The following is a 23,125-nucleotide window of genomic DNA, read 5'->3' on the forward strand; positions in this document are numbered from 1 at the left end:
CTACCTCTTAAAGTGGATGTAAATTCTCTCCTATACCCAGTGAAGTGAACAGCTTCAGATGATACACAGAGATTAAACAAATCTCCCTACATAAGTTTTACATGTATATCTGCTGGGGGCATTTTTTGGGCGTTTCCATCATCCTGGTGCTCCAGAACCTTCAAAAGTGCAAGAGGTAGTCATGAAATTAGGAATAATTTATGCTCCTAGAACGCCTGATGGTGCTCTCTGCATGTTGGGCCTCTGTATGTGGCCAGTCTGTGAAAAAGTCGCACACATATGGTATCACCATACTCAGGAGTGGTAGAATTTATTTTTGGGGTGTAATTTGTGGCATGCATATGCTGTGTGTGAGAAATAACCTGTTAATATGACAATTTTGTGAAAAAAACAACCTTTATTTTGCAAAGAATTGTCGGGAAAAAACTACAACTTCAAAAAACTCACAATGCCTCTTACTAAATACCTTGGAATGTCTACTTTCCAAAAATGGGTAGTTTGGGGGGTATTTATATTTTCCTGGCATGTTAGTGCCTCAAGAAATTAGCTATGTAAGGAAAAAACAGGGAGGGGGAGGCGCCGACCTGAGTGTAGTATTAAAATAATTATTACTTTAATAGGATAAGATTAAAAACACTTACAAGATGATAGAAGATGCATGCTCAAAGTAAAGTGCAGTCCTGGCATTCCACATGGCTCTGTAGGTCCCACCGCTGCTCAATCCTTTCCTGCTATCCGGAGCAGCGGCGGGACCTACAGAGCCATGTGGAATGCCAGGACTGCACTTTAATTTGACAAGCATCCATCCTTCTATCATCTTGTAAGTGTTTTTAAGCTTATTCTATTAAAGTCATCATTTTAATACTACACTCAGGTCGGCGCCTCCCCCTCCCTGTTTTTTCCTTACATATCTTGCAGAGTTATGGACACACTCTTAAAAATGGCTGCCTTCCTTTTTAACCCTTAATACCCCTTTCTATGGATACATCACCATCCAGCTATTACAGCCACAGACTATACCCCTAAGGATTACTCCATCTGGAGCACCAGATAAACACTGACTACACTGCGATCAAGAAATGAGATAGGCCGTCAAGAAGAAAGCACTATTTGTGTGGAAAAAAAAGGACAAACATTTCATATGGCTATAGTGTTGCATGACTAAGTAACTGTTATTTAAAATGTGAGCACTGAAAGCTGAAACTTGGTCTGGTAAGGGGGTTTAAGTGCCCAGTGGGCAAGTGGTTAAAAAAATTAGAATATCAAAAAGGTAATCTATTTCAGTAATTCCATTCAAAAAGTGAGAGAAAAAAGTATTTGATTCCCTGCTGACTTCGTACGTTTGCCCACTGACAAAGAAATGATCAGTCTATAATTGTAATAGTAGGTTTACTTTAACAGTGAGACAGAACAAAAAAAATCCAGAAAAACACATTTCAAAAAATGTTATAAATTGATTTGCATTTTAAATTAGTGAAATAAGTATTCCACCCCTACGCAAAACATGACTTAGTACTTCGTGTCAAAACCCTTGTTGGCAATCACAGAGATCAGACATTTCTTGCAGTTGGCCATCAGGTTTGCACACATCACAGGAGGGATTTTGTCCCACTCCTCTTTGCAGATCCTCTCCAAGTCCCTCCACAGATTTTCTATGGGATTAAGGTCTGGAGACTGACTAGGCCACTCCAGGACATTAATGTGCTTCTTCTCGATTCACTCCTTTTGTCGCCTTTACCATATGTTTTGGGTCATTGTCATGCTGGAATACCCATCCGCGAACCATTTTCAATGCCCTTGCTGAGAGAAGGAGGTTCTCACTCAAGATTTGATAGTACATGGCCCCGTCCATTGTCCCTTTGATGCGGTGAAGTGGCTCTGTTCCCTTAGCAGAAAAACACCCCCAAAGACATAATGTTTCCACCTCCATGTTTGATGGTGGGGATGCTGTTCTTGGGGTCATAGCCAGCAGTCCTCCTCCTCCAAACACAGCGAGTTGATGCCAAAGAGCTTGATTTTGGCCTCATCTGACCACAACACATTCACCCAGTTCTCCTCTGAATCATTCAGATGTTCATTAGCGAACTTCAGACGGGCCTGTACATGTGCTTTCTTGAGCAGGGGGACCTTTCGGGAGCTGCAGGATTTCAGCCCTTCACGGCGTAGTGTGTTACCAATTGTTTGCTTGGTGACTATGATCCCAGCTGCCTTTCGATCATTGACAAGTTTCTCCCATGTAGTTGTGGGCTGATTCCTCACAGTTCTCATGATCATTGAAACTCCACGAGGTGAGATCCTCCATGGAGCCCCAGACCAAGGGAGATTGACAGTTATTTTGTTTTTCTTCCATTTGCGAATAATTATTATAGAAGATTTATATAGCGTCAACAGTTTACGCAGCGCTAACAATGTAGAAGGGGAACAACACAAACACGATACAGTTCAATACAGAAGGGATAGGAGGGCCCTGCTTGTAGAGCTTACATTCTAAAGATTGTCACCCTCTCACCAAGCTGCTGATCTTGTAGCCAATTCCGGCCTTGTGTAGGTCTAAAATCTTGTCCCCGACATCCTTGGAGAGCTCTTTGGTCTTGGCAATGAAGGAGAGATTGGAATCTGATTGAATGCTTCTGTGGACAGGTGTCTTTTATACAGGTAACAAGCTGAGATTAAGAGCACTCCCTTTCCTAATCTGAGCTCGCTACCTGTATAGAAGACATCTGGGAGCCAGAAATCTTGCCAATAGGGGATCAAATACAGAATTCACTCATTAAAATGCAAATCAATTTACAACTTTTTTGAAATGCGTTTTTCTGGATATTTTTGTTGTTATTCTGTCTCCCTGTTAAAATAAACCTACCATTAAAATTATAGACTGATCATTTCTTTATCAGTGGGCAAACGTACAGCAGGGGGTTCAAATACTTGTTTTCCCTCACTGTGGATTCATTAGAGTGATATATTTCAAGAATTTCTTTAATTTTGATGATTATGGCTAGTGGAAAGCCAAAATTCTGTATCTCAGAAAATTAGAATATTGTGAAAAAGTTCAATATTGTAGACTCATGGTATCACACTCTAATCAGCTAATAAACTCAACACCTGTTAAGGTTTCCTGAGCTTTTAAATGGTCTGGGTCTGGTTCAGGAGGTTACACAATAATGGGGAAGACTGCTGACTTGACAGATGTCCAGAAGCCAGTCAATGACACCCTTCACATGGAGGGTAAGTCACAAAAGGTCATTGCTAAAGAAGCTGGCTGTTCACAGAGGGCTGTATCCAAGCATATTAATGGAAAGTTGAGCGAAAGGAAAAAGTGGTAGAATAAGGTGCACAAGCAACAGGGATAACCGCAGCCTTGAGAGGATTGTAAAGCAAAGGCCATTCAAGAATCTAGGGGAGATTCACAAGGAGTGGACTACGACTGGCGTCAGTGCTTCAAGAGCCACCACACACAGACGTATACAGGACAACTGTCGCATTCCTTGTGTGAAGACACTCCTGAACCAGAGACATTGTCAGAAGCGTCTTACCTGGGCTAAGGAGAAAATGGACTGGACTGTTGCTCAGTGGTCCAAAGTCCTCTTTTTGTATGAAAGCAAATTTTGCATTTTATTTGGAAATCATAGTCCCAGAGTCTGGAGGAAGAGTGGAGAGGCACAGAATCCAAGTTACATGAGGTCCAATGTGAAGTTTCCACAGTCAGTTGTGATTTGGGGAGCCAAGTTATCTGCTTGTGTTGGTCCACTGTGTTTTATCAAGTTCAAAGTCAGCGCAGCCCTCTACCAGGAAATTCTAAAGCATTTAATGCTTCCCTCTGCTGACCAGCTTTATAGAGATACTGACTTCATTTTCCAGCAGGACTTGGCACCCGTCCAACACTGCCAAAAGTACCAATACTGATTTAATGATCATGGTATCACTGTGCTTGATTGGCCATCAAACTTGCCTGACTTAAACCCCATAAAGAGTCTGTGGGGTATTGTCAAGAGGAAGATGAGACACCAGACCCAACAATGCAGACAAGCTGAAGGCCACTATCAAAGCAACCTGGGCTTTCATAACACTTCAGTAGTGTCACAGGCTGATCGCCTCCATGTAATACTGCATCAATGCAACAATATGCGCAAAAGAAGCCCCAACCAAGTATTGAGTGCATACTATACTGTACATGGACATACTTTTCAGTAAGCCAACATTTCTGTATTAACCACTGGGCACTTAAACCCCCTTCCTAACCAGACCAATTTTCAGCTTTCGATGCTCTCACACTTTGAATGACAATTACTCAGTCATGCAACACTGTACCCATTTGAAATGTTTGTCCTTTTTTTCACACAAATAGAGCTTTCTTTTGGTGGTATTTAATCACCGCTGGGTTTTTTATTTTTTGCGCTATAAATAAAAAAAAAGACTGAAAATTTGTTAAAAAAAAAGAAAATTCTTTGTTTCTGTTAAAATTTATTGCACAGTATTGTAGAGTATGGGCATTGAGCAGCGCTGTGGGCTGGATCTGTAGTGCCCACAGCGCTGCTGCAAACGTTCTCTCCCACTCTCCTCTCACACTGCATCGATCGGTACAGAGAGGGAAGGGAGGAATCGGCGTCATTTGACGGAGCGATCACGTGGTAAACGGCCGATATCAGCGGCCATTTACTGTAATCCGTGATGCGCCAGGTCCCTCAAGAGCTGGCTCTGGCCAGCTCAGTAGAGTGCTTTAAAAACAGGCCTGGCTTCTTTCCTAAATGCACATAATATAACTGGATACTATTATTTTATAAGTAAAGTTGATCCAGAGAATATCAGATTGCCTCTTGAGGTGATCAGGAAGGAATTTTTTTTTCCCTGCTGGAGCAGACTGAATCATGCTTTACTGGGATTTTTTCATTCCTTTGGATCAACTGTGGGTATAGGATAGTGCATATGGAGGTTTTCTATTTGTGTGTGTGGTGTTTTTTTTTTTATGGTTGGTTAAACTTGGTGGACTAGTGTTTTTTTTCAGTTAGGTTAACTACGCAACTGAAAGCCTGAAGCATGCGAATTATCCTGTGGACGTCTGCAAATATAGCTTGATGGGAACCGAATCCTTCCAAAGAAGTTTAACTAGAGACTCTAGATAACCGTGACCCTAAAAAGGTCAAGAGGAGGTGCTAGGACCTTTGTGAATACTCTGGGAGCAGAGGACAGCCCTAATGGCAGTGCAAAAAAACTAAGTGATAGTTTCCTAGAAAGTGCTAATAAGAGCTGGATAAATGGGAATATGCAGATAGGCATCTTGGAGGTATATGGATGCCAAGTATTCCCCTTGTCTTAGAAAGGCAATAATTGATCTTGCAGATTGCATGCAACATTTTGGATTTTGAAGGCATTTGTATAGGGATTTTAGGTCGAGGATAAACACCCCTGATGGGTTTTGGTACTGTGAACAGGTTTGAATAGGACCCTTTGAACCTGTCCCCTAGAGGTAACGGCACAATTATTCCAGGAGATGGTTCAGGGCACTCTGAAAATCTGACTGTCCTCGGGCAGATTTTGGTTGGTTTGAAAGAAGAAAGCGATAGTGGGGCAGCAATTGGAGCTTTTTTTACCCTTTTGAAACCACCAATTTAACCCACAGGTCTGGAATGTCTGTGACCCAGACAAAGTGTAATAGAAGCCCCCCTGCTCTTTAGGAGTGCAAAACGGGTTTTAGAGAAAACTTGACGAGTCAAGTCCTATGCCAAAAAGAAGTGCTGAACTTAGGTTTTCATGTCAAAGCCAGTGTAGAGTGCTTAGGTGCCCTGCATTTTGATGAGGTCGTGGCCCAAGGGGGAGGGTAAAGAGGGGAGGGGAAAGGGCTGGGAGAGTAAACAGACTTTAAAAGGGTCTCAAACTTTTTATCAGAAGAACCTTTGAATATTGGAACATCTTCACTTGGTACAGTAAGACGTTTAAGCCTGAGATGGCAGGGTCTCCTACCGGACCGGAACAAGCCACTTGATTATGAAAATTTTTTCCACTGGATAGAGCCCTGCAATGGATTTTCGGAGAGTTGGAAACTCTTTTCTGTATTGACCCAAACATCACAAATTGCCACCATTAATGGTTCATGAATGGGAAGCTTTTGCGTACAGCAGAAGTGAGCATATCCACGTTGGCAAGCATATTGTGTATAACTAATATCAGGTGTATAAGAGCCTGGAGGCAAGAAATCTTCAGTGGCCCCCTCTAAGGCTCTATTCACACTAATGCGTTTTTTGATGCATTTTGCAGAAATGCAGGGAAATTTTTTTTTTAACATGGGTTCCTATGGAAGATGTTCACATCAATGCATTTTTGTGCTTCTACCTTTTTGGAAAGGGTCGGGGAATTTTTTTCCCACAAAATGCGGTGTTTTGCAGACTTCCATGGACCCACATCCAAAACACAAGTACCACGTTTTTACCACGATTTGCATTTTTTTTAATACATTTTTTTACACTGTATATAGCTGGTTGCTAAGGAGGGGGCCGGAAGCCGGCCGCCTCGTCCTTAACGACCAATGAGTCATCAGTCAAGGTCCTTGGGTCTAGTATGGATTCGGAGGGGACCCCCCCCCTGACAATAAAAAAAAATAATGGCGTGGGGGTCCGTCCCCCCCAAAATCCTTACCAGACCCTTATCCGAGCATGCAGCCCGGCAGGCCAGGGAGGGGGAGGAGCGAGCGCCCCCCCTCCTGAATCATACCAGGCTGCATGCCCTCAACATGGGGAGGGGTGGGTGCTTTGGGGCAGGTGGGGCTTTGCGCCCCCAACCCCAAAGTACCTTGCCCCCATGTTGATGGGGACAAGGGCCTCATCCCGACAACCCTTGCCCGGTGGTTATCGGGGTCTGCGGGCGGAGGGGGGGCTTATCGGAATCTGGAAGCCTTTAACAAGTGAGCCCCCAGATCCCACCCCCCCCCATGTGAATGAGTATGGGGTACATTGCACCCCTACCCATTCACCAAGAAAAAAGTAGTGTAGTGTTAAAAAATACAGTAGACAGTTTGACCAGTCTTATTGAAAATATCTTCTTCCTCCTCCTCCCATATCTTCCTCCTCCGGTCTTCTGTTGCTGCTGCTTCCGCTCTTCTTCTGTCTTCTTTGTCCAGTGTTGTTCTTCCCCTGCTGCTGCTTCCGCCGATGACCACCCTCCAATGCTGTGTCCCGCTGATCTGTCGGCGCCGACATCAAGCATTTCATAGATAATGACGGGGAGCGTGGCAATCGGATTACATCTTTCAGAGGCCCCGCCCCCTTGTGGTGTCACCACCCGGGGCATGATGGGTCCAAAATCGCGGCAAGCACCGCAGAAACGCTCATAAGCAACATGCATAGATGTGAATCAAGCCTAACACTGCCCCTGGGTCCTCTTCATTGTCTTCTAGGTCTTCCTCTTCTAGGGTAGGCATATCGGGATCAAACTCCAATGTAGACACTATAGCTATAGAGGGGGCATGGATATTTTGAGTCCTAGACAGTGATAGCTGCAATAAAGCTATTAGTTACAGAAAAGTCTGCCTTAGTCAAACCAATCAGTTAGGCCCCTTTCACACTGGGGCGGTGGGGGCGTCGGCGGTACAACAGCGCTATTTTTAGCGCTGCTGTACCGTCGTTCTTGCAGCGGTATTCGGCCGCTAGCGGTGCGGTTTTAACCCCCGCTGGCGGCCGAAAAAGGGTTAAAATCCCTCGTACAGCGCGGCTATAGCCGCGGTATAGCCGCGCTGTCCCATTGATTTCAATGGGCAGGAGCGGTGAAGGAGCGGTGAATACACCGCTCCAAAAAAGCGGTTTGCAGGACTTTTTTTACCGTCCTGCCTGCGCACCGCTTCAGTGTGAAAGCCCTCGGGCTTTCACACTGAACAAACAGCGGAGGCTGTTTAGGGGCGGTTTGCAGGCGGTATTTTTAGCGCAATACCGCCTGCAAACCGCCCCAGTGTGAAAGGGGTCTTACTTTAATTGAACAATGTAGCCGATGCCCAATTTGAGACAGGTGGGAAATGCATATGCATATGTACCTCCTCCACAGAACTTATTTAGCACCAGTACATCTCCAAATATGACTACTCTCATAAATCAGCTATGTCCAAGATGTCAGAGAACTGCTGACACATTGTGGCATATGCTCAGGAATGTCCAATCATCCAGGCATACTGGAAACAAGTGGTTTAATTTTTACAGGACATGGGGTCACCTGCTTCCAACTGACCCAAAATGATGTCCCTTGTGTAATAATGGGAAATTCAGAACTGAAACAATATATATGATATGACTAGAGGTCGACCGATATGGGTTTTTCTCTGGTCAGTGCCGATATTTAGAAATAGCGGCGGCCGATGGCCAATATATGATGCTGATATGTTAGGCCGATTTTTTTTTCCCTTCATCTCATAAAATCTGAGGCCCCTTTCACACCGGGGCAGTGTGGGCGCCGGCAATAAAACGGCGCTATTTTTAGCGCCACTTTACCGTCGTTTTAGAGGCGGTAATCGGTGGTTTTACCCCCTGCTAGCGGCCGAGAAAGGGTTAAAACCACAGCAAATCGCTGCTTTAGCCGCGATGCCCTATTCATTTCAATGGGCAGGAGTGGTAAAGGAGCGGTGTATACACCGCTCCAAAGATGCTGCTAGCAGGACTTTTTTTAGCGTCCTGCCAGCGCACTGCTCCAGTGTAAAAGCCCTCGGGCTTTCACACTGGAGACACAGCAGCGGCTCTTTCAGGGCGCTTTGCAGGCGCTAATTTTAGCACCTACAAAGCACCCCAGCGTGAAAAGGGTCTTTCAGTTAGACCCCTTTGACACTGCAGTGTTTTGCAGGCAGCATCTTTGGAGAGGTGTATACCGCTCCTCCACCACTCCTGCCCATTGAAATGAATGGGTACTGCTACCGAAGCGCCTGCAAAGCGATTCGGCAGCGGCATTATACGGCCGCATTTAACCCCTTCATCGGCCGTTGCTGGGTTATCAGCGCCCCGCTAGCAGCCGAATAGCCGAATAGAGCCGTTAAAATGACAGTAATGCCGCTAAAACTAGCAGCGTTTTACCGTCAACGCCTGCCCGCTCCAGTGTGAAAGCAGTCTTAAGTAATAAGTGATACAGAAAATTTCTTACATTTAAACATTTATTAAACAAAATAAATACACAAAAACAGGTGATCAAAACTTTTTGACGAAAAAAAATGGGCTAACTTTACGTTTTGTTTTTTTTTTTAACTTATTGGTGTATTTTTTCCTAAAAAAATTGCGTTTGAAACACCGCTGCGCAAATGCCTTGTGACATAAAATATTGCAACAACTGCTATTTTATTCCCTAGGCCACTGTGCTCTTAGGAACCTTAAGTGCAGCAGAATTTTTTTGTAACCTTGGCCTGATCTGTGCCTTGCCACAATTCTGTCTCTGAGCTCCTCAGGCAGTTCCTTTTGACCTCATGATTCTCATTTGCTCTGACACAGTTTTTCTTTTTTAATAAATCTGCAAAAATGTCAACAATTCTGTGTTTTTCTGTCAATATGGGGTGCTGTGTGTACATTAATGAGGAAAAAAAATGAACTTAAATGATTTTAGCAAATGGCTGCTATATAACAAAGAGTGAAAAATTTATGTATATAATGTTTGGGGGTTCTAAGTGATTTTCTAGCAGAAAATGCAGGATTTTCACTTGTAAGCAATAAGTGTCACAAAAGATTTAGTCTTTAAAATGGTTAAACTGAGAACTCCACACCGAGTTCAGTCAATTGATAAGTATAAACATTGCATCTCTTTGGTTCTTTTCTCAGACTTGGCAGGCTGCCCAAATAGGTAGTCACTCCATGGGAAGACTTCAGGCAACTTGCACTGACTTCTATTACAGAAGTCCTTTGTAAGTCGCGCTGAAGTTTTAAATTGGCCTTTTTTATCAGCACAATCGGCCAATGCCGATTAATTAAAAAATGCCAAATATCAGCCGATATATCGGTCGACCTCTAGATATGACCTTTTTCCAGTTTGTTTACAGAAAGAAAGAGGATTGCCAAAAGGTGGATGTCAGTGTTGCCTCCAATACTGGAGAAATCGATAGACATTAAGTCTAATACTCTTCCATATAAAAAATGTCTTTTTACTCAAAAAGGCTACCCAGTTAAGATCCAAAAATGGGACAGATGTCTAGATCAAGGCTTTACACGTGTGGACCATGAGCTAACACTCGTCTTTCCATTACATAAGATGAAGCAAATATCTAATTCCCATGGTTATACAACTCAAATTATCTTTATATATTGTCAGTCACAGCTCTCTGCGCTCATTGGAGCACTGAGCTGTGGAGGGGGCAGAGCGGCCTTCTCAGGCTCTCAGCAGCTCGCTGAGGGGCTGAGATGGGTGTCAGTCCAGTGCCTGGACCGATATCTGTGACGTCAGCAGAGAGCGGACTTCAGTCTGCTCTCTACTGAAAATGGGTCACAGGAGTGCAAAAAGAATTTCACTCCTGTCATCCTTAGGAGAAGCCCAGTCAAACAAGCTTTGGCTGTACTTCTCATTTAAAGCCCTGGCTGGCAATATAACAAGGACAAATCCATATACATGTCTTATAGCTGTCTTTTATGTATAATATATATTTATTCAGACAACACTTGCAATGTATGGGGAGATGTTACACATGCATTGTTTCTTTGCCTTTACCACTTCACCCCACACTTGGTCAAATAATGAAAGTGAAAAAATGGACTTTCTAGGCACCAATCATAAGCAATAAACAATAAACGTTTATCAACAATTAATACATAGAGATAAAAAAAAGACACTTTAAAATACTGCTGTGTTACTACAGTGCAGCTAGACCTCTCCAGTATTGCCTGCTATTCAATTTTGTCATCTATGTTTTGTGCCATAAACTGTTGAAATGATGTTTTGCTGATAGCATTTTAAAAGGCACTCTCTGCGTGAATGCACTTAATGTTATAACCTGACCAAGAAAGAATACCCCCTGGATGGGACTTTGACAGACCACCAACACTAGATGAATGTCCTATCATAGCGTTGGCAGGCACAGTTACACAGGTGCGACGCTGTTCATATTGACAACGCTATGATAGGGCATGGGAAGTCAGGGACTAGTGGTTGGTATATGCTAACCCAATAGCTTTATTTGAGGCTCTGGTCTGCCTCTGTCTTCACTGCCCTCTACAAGCACTGTTTACAGCCGTAATCCAATCACTGTCACATACCTGTTATCACATCGATGTGGGAACTGTTTTCTTAAAGCTAACAATGCTTTTTGAACGGCGCCTTGTGCCTATCCTGACATCTGATTCTTCAAGCTCCTGATATGGAATCGCTCCAAGTAAGTTAATATATGTGACTATTTTACAACCTGTACCCCTGACGAAGGTGTAAAAAAAAAAAAACGGAGACGCGTCGGGTATTAGGGTATTTACCCATCATAGAGCATCAGTGTCATTGTGTATTCTGTTTGGTTTGTTTTGTGTTCTGCCATGTTTGTTGTAAGCACCATTAGGCGCTACACCTCTTTTTACATTTGTTCACTTGTCTAAATTGTCAACATTTGTATAATAAACTTTTTTACATTCATCTAGTGTTGGTGGTCTGTGAAAGTCCCAAGTCCCATCCAGGGGGTATTCTTTCTTGGTCTGTAAATCAGAGATGGGACCACCACACTTCCTTCCCGATATGGTGGAAGCCTCTCTTTTTTCCATAATGTTATAACCTAATCCGATATGTATAATATTATAAATTGAATTTATATATTAAATATTTTTTATTGCATTTGTCTTTCATCCTTCTAACCTGTTTCAGCTTACATGTTTCTTGGTGTGCGGACTACCTTACTGTGCCGACGAGCTGGCGTTTCACAGCGTGCTAGCGTTGTGGGCCTTATGTGCGGCCAGTAAGCCACAGTCCCTTTCCCACAACCTTGTGGTACAGTTCTGAGGGGTCTAGGCTGGGCTCATCCCTCCAATTGTCACTCCGGGCTCGCTGCTATTCCATCATCCAGCCTCAGGTTCATTCCACTCTGGCCTATGCAATGCGCACTTTATTGCATTGCATGGCCTTGAGGTGCCACTGGGTGGAGCACTTAGTCCTACGTTTCCCATTGGGACGCCCGCCCTGCTCGGTCTCACTTGTTGATGGCCACTATCGCGGACCACACCATGCGCGGCCAGACGGTGGTGCACACCCTGTTACGACCGAGTCAGGTGATACTGAAGTTACACACTGCACACCTGACTGGGCTGTATATTTAGGACTTCAGCTGCAGCCTTATATCATGGAAGCTACTTCCAATTTTGGATCCCTTATAGAGACAAATTTTACCTTACAATACAACCTGGTTAGGTACCTATTGTTTACATTCAGAGGCTGATGGTACTATTAGGATTTTTAGATTTACCAGAGACATTCTTATCTTTATAGATGGTGTGGATCTGACCTTCTCTGTGCTCTAAGTTTTAACGACATGCTTAATAAGACTCCTACATGATGCAAATCTCCCTGGCTGTAGTACACGTCCAGCTCCATTGATACTGGCATTACTTTTATGTCCCGAGTATAGTTAACAGGTGAGACTATACTCTATTAGTCATATACTGTGAGGTTCCCCCCCCCCCCTTCCCATTTTTCTTTTAGGACTACTCTTAATTTGGTCCCTTATATATTTCATAGATGGCATGTTTTTACCGTTAAGCACATTTTAAGCCATATGTGAAGATCCCAGACACATACTACAGATTAATTATCCTCAATCTACAAGTGTCTATTGTTTATACCAAGGTAGGCATATGTAGGATCCTGCCTATCCCAACACATGAAAATATATGGATATGGGTGTTTCCTAATTATCTTTATATATGTTATTTTTTTGTCTCTTTCCTTTGCCTATATACAGTCTAGGTGTTGCACTCTCCTCTCTTTGGTGCATCTTGAGAGATATATTATTTTATACATTTTCTATCTGGCACACCCCCACATATCGCCCATCGCGCACTTTGCAAGCTGTGTGTCCATTCGTTTGCTTTGGGGCACAGTTTTGGTGCTTTCTGCATACTCTGAGACCATCTACTTATTTATCATATAAAGCTTTACTGTAATATAATTATTGATTGTCTTTTTCTCTCTTTAGAATATATACAAAGCTCCTGAAGAAGCGATTTTCGTAAAACATGTAGAGCTTATTTTATTGTCACATTATAGTCTAGCCATACATTATAACATGTGTTTGACATATATGACCAATACTGGAGAGGTTTAGCTGCCACTGTAGTAACACTGCAGTATTTTAAAGTGTCTTTTTTATCTCTATGTATTAATTGTTAATAAAAGTTTATTGTTTATCTATCTCTTATGATTGGTGCCTAGGAAGTCCATTTTTTCACTTTCATTATTTGACCAATTGACATTTAGGACGTGGCACTGCGCTACTACAAGCTCCCACCGTTCCATCCTGTGTTGGTGCTTTGATAACTCTTTGATTCACACTTCACCCCACACACCTGCTCACCCCCATGGACCAAAGCAATTTTTACATTTATGCTATGGACAAGGTAAGGCCTCATGCACACGAGACGCTGTTAAACTCGCGTTCAGAGGCAGTTGGACACTTTTTTCAACTGCCCCTGAACCCATTCAATGTTATCCTATGTGTCCATGTACACAGTCTCGTTTTTTGGCGTTTTTAGCCAGTTGTGTTTAACATCGTTTTTCCAGAAGCAAAAAAATGGGTTCAGACGCAAAAGTTTTCCACGTTTAAGACGTCAAACGCGGCTAAACGCCGGTACCGCGTTTGCGTTTATAAGTGTTTTTAAAGGAACATTTTACGACCTGACTTTGGGGCCACTTGATGCCAGGAACCTCAAAATTTGATGTGCTAACACAGTTGGACTAATATATACAAATTTGGGGTTCTTAGCACCAAGTGGCCCTGAGATATTGGGCCTCAAAGTTGGGTCACAAAATGTCATTCTCTGCAGGCGCTTCTAGACGCAAACGCGGTAAAATGCGGCTAAACGCGGTAAAATGCGGCTAAACGCGGCATGCAAACACGGCAAAACAGGTGTTTCTAAACGCCGGTTTCAGTTTTTAAAAAGATGTGTTCAGCAGAGTTTGCACCAGCGTCTCGTGTGCATGAGGCCTTATACATATAGGACCAACAAGGCTTTTTCCCATAATCGTCTTGCAACAATAATTTTTTTCACAATCCTTAGGCAATTAAATGTAACAAGCTGAGCAAAACACACTTTTTTGACCAATGTTAGTTTAAAAATAAATAGTGTTACTGCAATAAAAGTGTGCATTTTATTCTGGTATTTGTCCTGTTTAAAATGACGTAAATTATGATTCTGGTACAAAGCTTTACAAAGTGATTTACATATGAAAGTGATTTTTTTTTTAATTTTGCACTTTAAATGCAACACGTTTAAATACATCTTAAGTTTGTAAAATATTGAGTAGAACAAAAAAAAAAAAAAAAAAAAAAAAAAAAGATTTAAGTTTATCCCTTTGATCTGCAGATGAATAAAGCAGAATGATACAAAAGTAACAATATGTTACATTGTATCCTTCTATAGTGTCTAAAAAAGTGTTATTTAATAAATGCTGTCAGGCTGTTTTTTGTTTTTTTGTTTTTTTTTTTAAAGATAAAGCTGCCAACCATCTCGGTGTACACAGCAATGCGGCTTTGATTAACCACTTGCCTATTGGGCTCTTATACCCCCTTCCTGACCAGGCAAATTTTCAGCTTTCACGCTCTCACAGTTTGAATGACAGCGCATATGATTTTTTTTATTTTTTCACACAAATAGAGCTCTCTTTTGGTGGTATTTAATCACTTTTTTTTTACGCTATAAATAAAAAAAAGAAAATTTTGTACAAAAATGCATTTTTCTTTGATTCGGTTATAAAATTTGGCAAGTTAATCATTTTTCTTCATACATCTTTGCCAAAAGTTATACTGCTACAAATCTTTGGTAAAAATAACCCAAATACGTGTATATTATTTGGTCTTTGTGAAGGTTATAGAGTCTACAAGCTATGGTGCCAATTGAAAATTGATCACACCTTTCATTTCCTTGACTGGAAAATAAAGAATTAAAAAGAAAATAAAAAAAAATTGATCACACCTGATGTACTGACGGCCGATCTCATTTCTTAAGATATTAACAAGCCAGGAAAGTACAAATACTTTCAGTATTTTGAAGTTGTAATTTTTTCCCATAATTCTTTGCAAAATGAAGTTTTTTTTTCCTCACAAAATTGTCATATTAACAGGTTATTTCTCTCACATAGCATATGCATACTTGCAACTAAACCCCAAAACACATTCTGCTACTCCTCCTGAGTATGGAGATACCACATGTGTGAGACTTTTACTGCCTAGCCACAGTGAGGCCAAACATGCAGGGAACACAGTCAGGTGCTCTAGGAACATAAATTACACAAATCATTTCTTGACTACCTATTACAGGTTTGAAAACCCTGGAGCAGCAGGGCAATGGAAATGCCCACAAAATGATCCCATTTTGGAAAGCAAACACCCCAAAGTATATTCTATGATGCATTATGAGTCTTTTGAACATGTCATTTTTTCCCACAAGTTTTTGGAAAATGTGGAAAAAAAATTAAAACAAATTTAACGCATTTTTTGCACATTTTTAAGGCACAGACGGGCGCTGATGAAGATCCACTGATAGTGCTCATCAGTGAGACCCTAATAGGGCACTGTAGTGGCACTGTGGGGCACAGTAGTGGCACTGTAGGGCACAGTAGTGGCACTGTAGGGCACACTAAATCAAGCCAACTCATGGTGCTGCAGGGTGTCTCTCTCCTCTCCTCACACACTGTATGGGTGTGAAGAGAGAGCTGAACTGGGCATGATGCTGGTTGACAAAGTGATCGCTCTGTCATTGGACGGAGCGATCACATGGTAAAATCCCGATGTGATTAGCCTTTTACCCTGATTCATGATGCGATGGGTCACAGCGATCATGCACACTTCAAAATGCGTACCCCAGGGGGCGCACGAGAAGTGCGAGCACAAGAGGCTGTCACATGACGTTATTCCAGAACTAGCTGGCCGCGCTGTAATCGTAATTTGGCTATAGCAGAGTCGGCAAGTGGATAGATCACAAATTGCTGTGCACTAGGAGGGGGGAGCAGGTGAGAAAGTCTGGATGTGCTACACATATCCTATGTACAAGGATGACCTTTTTTTGGGGCGTCTAATTAATTAAATAAATTTGTCCCTTCCTCACTCCATAGTTAGGAGATGCAGTGTATAGCTAGTCCCACCCTTTTGTCAGTGTCTTTAGTTTCTGGTCTGAGCACATGTAACTGCTGGAGCACATACTAAGATTTTCTTTGACCTTAATCTGATGTTCATTTATGAAGATGTGCACAAGTTTTCGGTTAACGCTTTCTATGATCTGCAAGGCGTCATTTGGATCTAGTCACTGTCTGCTAATGTTACTGAGACTGTAAGTTATAGCTATCTTGCCACAACTGCATCAGTTATAAAGATTCAGTGCTTAGACTGGAGAGGCATAAACATATGATATGACATTATTTTCTGTTTCAGTATTTGTACATTATGTTTACACAGCCAAAATAAAGTTTGTGAAAAAAAAGAAAAAAAAAAAAAAGATCTTTTGCTGTGGTTCTTTTTCCTGGTTTCTGCCATTGGTACAGGTGAGGGTATTTCCCTATAGGGTATGCAAAGAGTAGGATGTGTAAATGGGGTAAATATGCCAGAGAAGAAAACCGGGTTGGTGACTGTCCTGTCGCAAAGTCCTTGTGGCAAAAAGGAAGGAGGAAGTGCCTGTGGTGGTTCTAGGTGGACGTGGCGGTAAAGTGTGCGACCTGTGGTGTGATGTAATGCCTGGTCATCCACCTTAGATTAAGTTCTCAGTGGTTGAAATTTAGCATCAAATTTGAAGAGTTTACACTGCAAAAAGGTTCACTGCAAGACACTAGCAAAAAACTGAGGACTCACTGAGTGGGGTAGGGGTATGGGGGGAGTGTCTCCCGAAGTTTTGCCAGCGTCCAAATACCCGAAAGTACCAGCCTATAACCCAAGATATCCAGCCTGTCTCCTGTAAAGTACAATTAGGATAGAATATTTTCACTAGAAACAATTACACAAAAACCACTTACTTTTCAAGTGTTGGTGATGGAGCTCGCTTTGTAGTACTAGCTGGAGAAGGAGATCTTCTGTTTAGTGTCACATTAGGAGACGGAGGGCGCTTCCCAATAGAAGGAGGTGATGATTTTTCATTCTCTGGTTTCTAATGAAACATAATCACATCTTATTTTTAATACCCTACAAATCGGATGCAATTCTGCCACAGTACTAGTGGCAATAAGTATAGATGAGGTGTGACAATTTAATTCCCAGAATGGACTAAAAAATAAAGGTTTGCTTACATACTATACACTAGCGGCTGAAGCGATGCACTTTTCTAGACAACTGTGCCACTGCTGAAAACATTCCTGGAATTAATTTTCCGAACGCTGTGCAGTATCTGTTGTAGAGTTCTGGATGTTCAGAATATGATCAAATCTGTTTCCATTTAAGGCATTTTTGAATTTCGAAAACAGCCAAAAGTTGAAGTGTGCCAAGTCAGGGGAATAAGATGGTTGGTCAAGTTTCAGAATACATTTTTGGGCTAGGAACTCAAACGTTTAACGCATCATGTGCAGAAGCATGGTCATTGTGAAAATTTCCCTTGTCAAGTCAAAGTTCTGATCTTTTCCTCTGAACTGATTCCCATTACCTTATTAGAATTTCAAAGTAACAATGTTGGTTGACCGTTGTACCATATTCTATGAACTCACAGTGAGCTATTCCCTTATGATAAAAAAAAAAGCACACCAGCATGGTTTTGAACTGAGAATGAGAAACACCCACTGTCTTCGGGCAAGTTGGATTCTTTGTTTTTCACTGTATGGTCTGGCGTTTTGTTTCCGGATTATACTGGAAACACCATATTTCATCACCAGTAATAACCCTATCAAACACCCTTTACGTTCTTCAAAAGACCATATTGAATTTGAAGACGATGTTCTTTCTGATCTACTGTCAAGATTCGAGGCGCCATCTTTGTGGAAATCTCTTTCCTAAATTCTGTTAGAATCTTCCACAGTTTTCTTGTTCAATTTCCCTGCCATTATTCGCGCACTCAATCTTCGATTTGAACGTACAAGGGTCTGTGTTCTGTCCACATTTGCACAAGTCCTTTGCGTTTTTGGTTGCCCACCTCTTGCTGCATCATGGACAGCTTTCCACCCCTCTTTAAACCACATATGCCATTCAAAAACACTTACTTTATTCATGGAATGTTGACCGTGAGCCTGTTTTAACAGAGCTAAAAGTTTCTCTTGCACTTTCAATTTTCACGCAAAACTTGATGCTAATCCGCTGCTCCAGATTCCGGTCACTTATTTTCCGTCAACAGCACAACACACACACACACGTGTTATTTCGTCTAATACTCCACAAGGACTAAGTCAAATAATGTGTAACCAAGGCGAGTGCAAGCTAGAACATGACAGAATATGCTCGAGTGCGAATGGCTGTGTGACCCACCACCACAGTGCTATGCCGCAGGAATTCCGGGAGTTAAATTGTCACATCTCACGAAAATAATGATTTGCTCAAAGGACTTCAAAACTGAACCACTACATTTTAGCTCTGTTACTAAACAGCTCTGAGTTTATGCTACAGAATATTCAGGGGACTGCATAAAGATTGTCTAGCAACACTATGAAGTAAAGGTATTTTGATTTTGGTGCAGTGATGGAGCCACTTTGTAAAAGTGGCAAAAATAAGATCTACCTGAATCTGACATATGTTAGTAATGCTACCCAAAGAGTCGGCAGGGATTTTTTTTTTTTTTTTATGGCAAAGGCCATAAAAAAAAATCAACATACCACCAGAAAAATGCTAGTAAGGCTTTTATTGACATACCCCCATTATCTGTTGTAGGCTCCCATTTACTCCACAGTTCCATCAAAGATGCTAAAAGTGGCTTAAATCATGTGTGTAAAATTTTTTTAGTTGGTAGCACAATTGTGAGGTGGTCACATTTGTTACAAGATATGACAATATCCAAAAAGCTTTTAGTGTCACAAAACAATACCTTAAAACGAGGATCCCATGAAAAATATATACTGTCACAATCTTTGCCTGCCCATTGTGACGGATTCTATGCAGCTTCAATAATCTTAACAAAACAGAAGCTTTTTAAAATAGAGGTTTTAAGTGTAAAACATTTGTACAACAGAGACTAGTTCAGTTGGCGACATAAAAACCCTGCAAGGAAAGGACTAAACATGGTAGAAAATGTTAAGATTCCTAATGTCATGTGAAGGGAAATATATGATGGGTACTAATATCCCAGAGAATTAGGTCTGCTTAACGGGTGCCAAATTATATTTAATAGATCTCATAGTACACAAATATGGTCAAGTCTGAAAGATGTAGAATGACCAAGCAGGACACGTGGATAGCATAAGTGATTTTACAATGAATGCAGTTACTGCAAGTCTAATCACTGGATAGATGAGCCTTCTGGGTTATTTTCAACTCAAATAGAAAACAGTTGAATCTACTTTGATGCGATTTTTTTAGCCTGTGAATAGGCACCCAAAAACAAAACCTCTCACAATATTAAAGACATGAACCACTCACACACTGTGGATATGAAGCTAGGACAGTGTGTAATGCAATGTGAATTCTCCTTCCCACCCCCTACCTCCACACAATCCCATAAAAAGTGGGTGCTCTGATAAGAAAATGGCAACTAGTTTACTGACCGTGGCTCCTTCTCACCCCATACTTGCTTAATGAGACTGCCAATCAATTATGGGCCAGAAAACAGGTACAGGAACCAGGAGACTAGGCATGTATTCATAGAAGGTAGTTGTTGTTTGCTTACAGAGCACTTTAATTTTCTGGGGTCGAAGGATGTTTCACAACAAATGGAGAAGCAAATTCAGCATGCCAACCATACCATATAAATGTTGGCTTCATGCACTTGTTATGGCCACAGATTTACTTTAATGAGTAAAAACACTCACTAGCCAGCTCAGCTAGCAACATCCTTCTGCTGAGCAATGGCAGCACTCAACACTTGATGGAATCTCCACATTACTTGAAAGGTTGACAGGGGACTGAACCCACTGGTACCAATCCAGCAAAAAGTAACCAGATTCAATATGTAACTTCCGGGTCTTAAAACATAGCTGCCACCATTTTACTAAGAGTATAATGTTTTATTGTAGAATTACTGTACTTTTGTACCTGGCTAGATTCAGAGGAGCTGGCACCGGAGGTTGCACTTTGAGGTGACTTCAATCTGTCAATGCTGCGGCTACGCATAGGACCTTTAGAGACGGATGGTGGGGGATTGATGATAGTGGCTGAAGCTGAACGAGGACAGAGGTGAGATTCTATAAAAGTTAAGAATTTGACAGGAGAAAACAGAGAGCCAAGTGCAGAGCATAACAGAGGAAGGAGGAGAGAAAGAGAGAGATTGTGTGTTAGAAATGGCAAGAAAGCTAACCACAGTGAGCAGTGAAGCAGCTCATACAAAAACACCATCACCACAAGTTTAGTGTAAACAAGCAACAGTACCAGGAAGAAAAACCCCTTCAGAAAATTAACAACGTGGATGGGTCTATTTACTAAGCCGTTTTACTGTGCAGTATGTGAAAGGATGTATACTTATTAACATAATATTACATGCTGCATTCAATTAGAAATATCAAATTTTCTCAGAAATGTATAAATGTAGATTTTAAATGTTTACAGTTAAAAAGGATTTGCCAATTTTATAAGATCTTATCATGCTGATGCACATTTGGAAAATTTCTATATTTCACAGAAACAGCAGGCGTTAGTCTTGGCTGAGTGTCAGGACTAGAGAGTCCATTTTAGGAATCACTCCTACATGCCTAAGTCTTCTCTATAAACTACTAATTAGCCAAGTGTTGAGTACAAAAAAAAAAAGAGGTAATCATGTAAAGAACCATGACAAAGTATATTTTTTCTATAAAATCTGTTGCTAAAATAATATATATTTCCAGGGCTGCATATCCCCTTCAATTAAGGAATTCTGGCTACAACAATGAATTATATGCATAGAATGCAAACATTTTAGTTTCAAACCAACAGATGAATACAGGCAAATCCCAATTGACTGCTGTGGGCAAATGCCTAACCTTCAGTTTATATACACAAGACCCACTGTGAGAATCATCAGAATGCACTTTTGGCTTGTGGACACAACTCTCGCTCTCAAATATTTTTCTATATATTTCATTGTAAAAGATTTAAAAACAAAATATTTAGAACAGTTTAAAAGCTTCCAGATTAGTAAAGAGACCCAATATTTTAGAATAAAGTGGAATGACTGGGGGGGGGTGGGGGGGGGGGGGAGACTGCCGTATTTAGATGTGGCATGATACAATTTCCGATTTGAGGGAATGCACAAAATGTACTACTATGTGCATACAAGGTCAGATTGTTGACCACAGTTAAACTAAATAAAAAAAATATAAACACACACTAACCAGTGGGGCTGTAGTAACATGTAACACTACTATGGTTGCAAGGGCACGCCAGATTTCACAGGGAAACAAAACCTGAAAGGGCTTAGCCCCACCAGATGTGTTACTATTTTCTACATGGGAACAAAGGATGGTGATGGGGGCCTACCATTGTTGCTACTGCCAAACAGAATTTTCAGCTCTGTTAACTGAAGCTGATCAAATAATACAAATAATGGATACCATAGTTCAGTGAGCAATAAGGTTTAAAAAATTATTAAAATGCAGTGTTGGGGCATTCTCCATGATGCTGCATGCTACAGGATACAGATCTCCAAAATGACATAGTAATGTGGAGCACTCAGGTGGGAAGATGCTCGTGCAATTACCACACTACTGGAGTTACCTGGCGAATCTTTTCCATCAGCTGATAATGTGGCAGCACTCTTACTCCTAGCTAGGGAAGACTGAGTGGGGGCGAGGAGGCGACTGATTAAACTACTATCCAGAGGACTGGTCTGGGGGCGATGAGCTAAATAAACAAACCAAACGGGCGTTGTCACGAACATGTGCAATCCAATAAAGAGAAAATACAGAAATGGGATCAAAAGCATCAAGCACCAAGAGAAAATAGCATTAAAAGTGGAAAAGAAGCAAGAAAGATAACATTTAAAGGCAACATATCGAACTTATCTGAAAGAGCCAGTTACTATTCAACATGTCATATTTCAATATGAACCTTTTACAAGATTAAGTACTTAAAAATAAACATGTTTACAATACATAGTTTGGAGAGTTAATCATGCAGTAAAAAAAAAAAAAAAAAAAGGACCATTTAATATTCTGGTCAAGACCTCGCTGAAAGAAAAACAATTGTTAGAATGTTAGAGGACAGTGACTAGAGCAGAGAAATAGAAATAATGCATAATTAAAACGAACAGGGAGGGTCCTGTAATAAATGTAAAGGTTAGTTCTGCAGTGTAAATTTGACAGCGGAGGATTCATATAGCAGCAAGCTATTACATAACTGGCTTCAAGCAAACAATTCTTTTTTGTTAGAAGACTACAGCAATACATGTGACAAGTTTGTTTTGCTGGCTACAGACTGACAGATCTGCCTGCAGATGACATCTGCTCATCCTGTGGATGGATTCTCTGCTTAGAGTGGTAGAGTTTTGTTGTTTTAAAGCACATTATTCTAAGCTTTTAACATATAGGGTCTTTTTATTGAGAGCTTATGTCATCTTTGTATTCATACATAACTTTGACACACAGCTCTTCTTACTTTTGGGAGTAAACAATTTTTTTTTGTTACAGCTTAACTGAATAAGCTGAAGATAGAAGCTAATTGGTTACCATGCACACAGCTGCACCAGGATTTTGCACTCTGCAGTTTTAGTAATCCAAACACATTGGGGGTTATTTACGAAAGGCAAATCCACATTGCACTACATGTACACTGCAAGTGCCCTTGGAAGTGCAGTCGCTGTAAATCCAAGGGGGACGTGTAAGGAAAATGAAAAAAAACTACATTTTAGCTTGCACATGATTGGATGATAAAATAAGCAGAGCTTCCCCTCATTTTAAATCTACC

General features: G+C 41.3%; 1 protein-coding gene across 14 annotated transcripts in view; it reads right to left on the reverse strand.

Moving 5' to 3' along the window:
* Nucleotides 1–23,125, reverse strand: part of MAP7D3 (MAP7 domain containing 3) — a 221,947-nt gene that overhangs the window by 76,056 nt on the left and 122,766 nt on the right. For 5 of the 14 annotated variants that reach the window (XM_073599216.1, XM_073599207.1, XM_073599212.1 and 2 more), the window contains 3 exons: nt 21,938–22,063; nt 20,285–20,433; nt 17,137–17,267 (listed from right to left, as the gene is read on the reverse strand). In XM_073599216.1, the coding sequence (XP_073455317.1) occupies nt 17,137–17,267; nt 20,285–20,433; nt 21,938–22,063 (406 nt within the window). The remainder of the gene's footprint in view (nt 1–17,136; nt 17,268–20,284; nt 20,434–21,937; nt 22,064–23,125) is intronic. The other 9 variants (XM_073599218.1, XM_073599217.1, XM_073599215.1 and 6 more) reach the window with 3 other exon arrangements.

Source organism: Aquarana catesbeiana, linkage group LG09 (assembly GCF_042186555.1).
Source record: "Aquarana catesbeiana isolate 2022-GZ linkage group LG09, ASM4218655v1, whole genome shotgun sequence".
Classification (NCBI taxonomy): domain Eukaryota; kingdom Metazoa; phylum Chordata; class Amphibia; order Anura; family Ranidae; genus Aquarana; species Aquarana catesbeiana.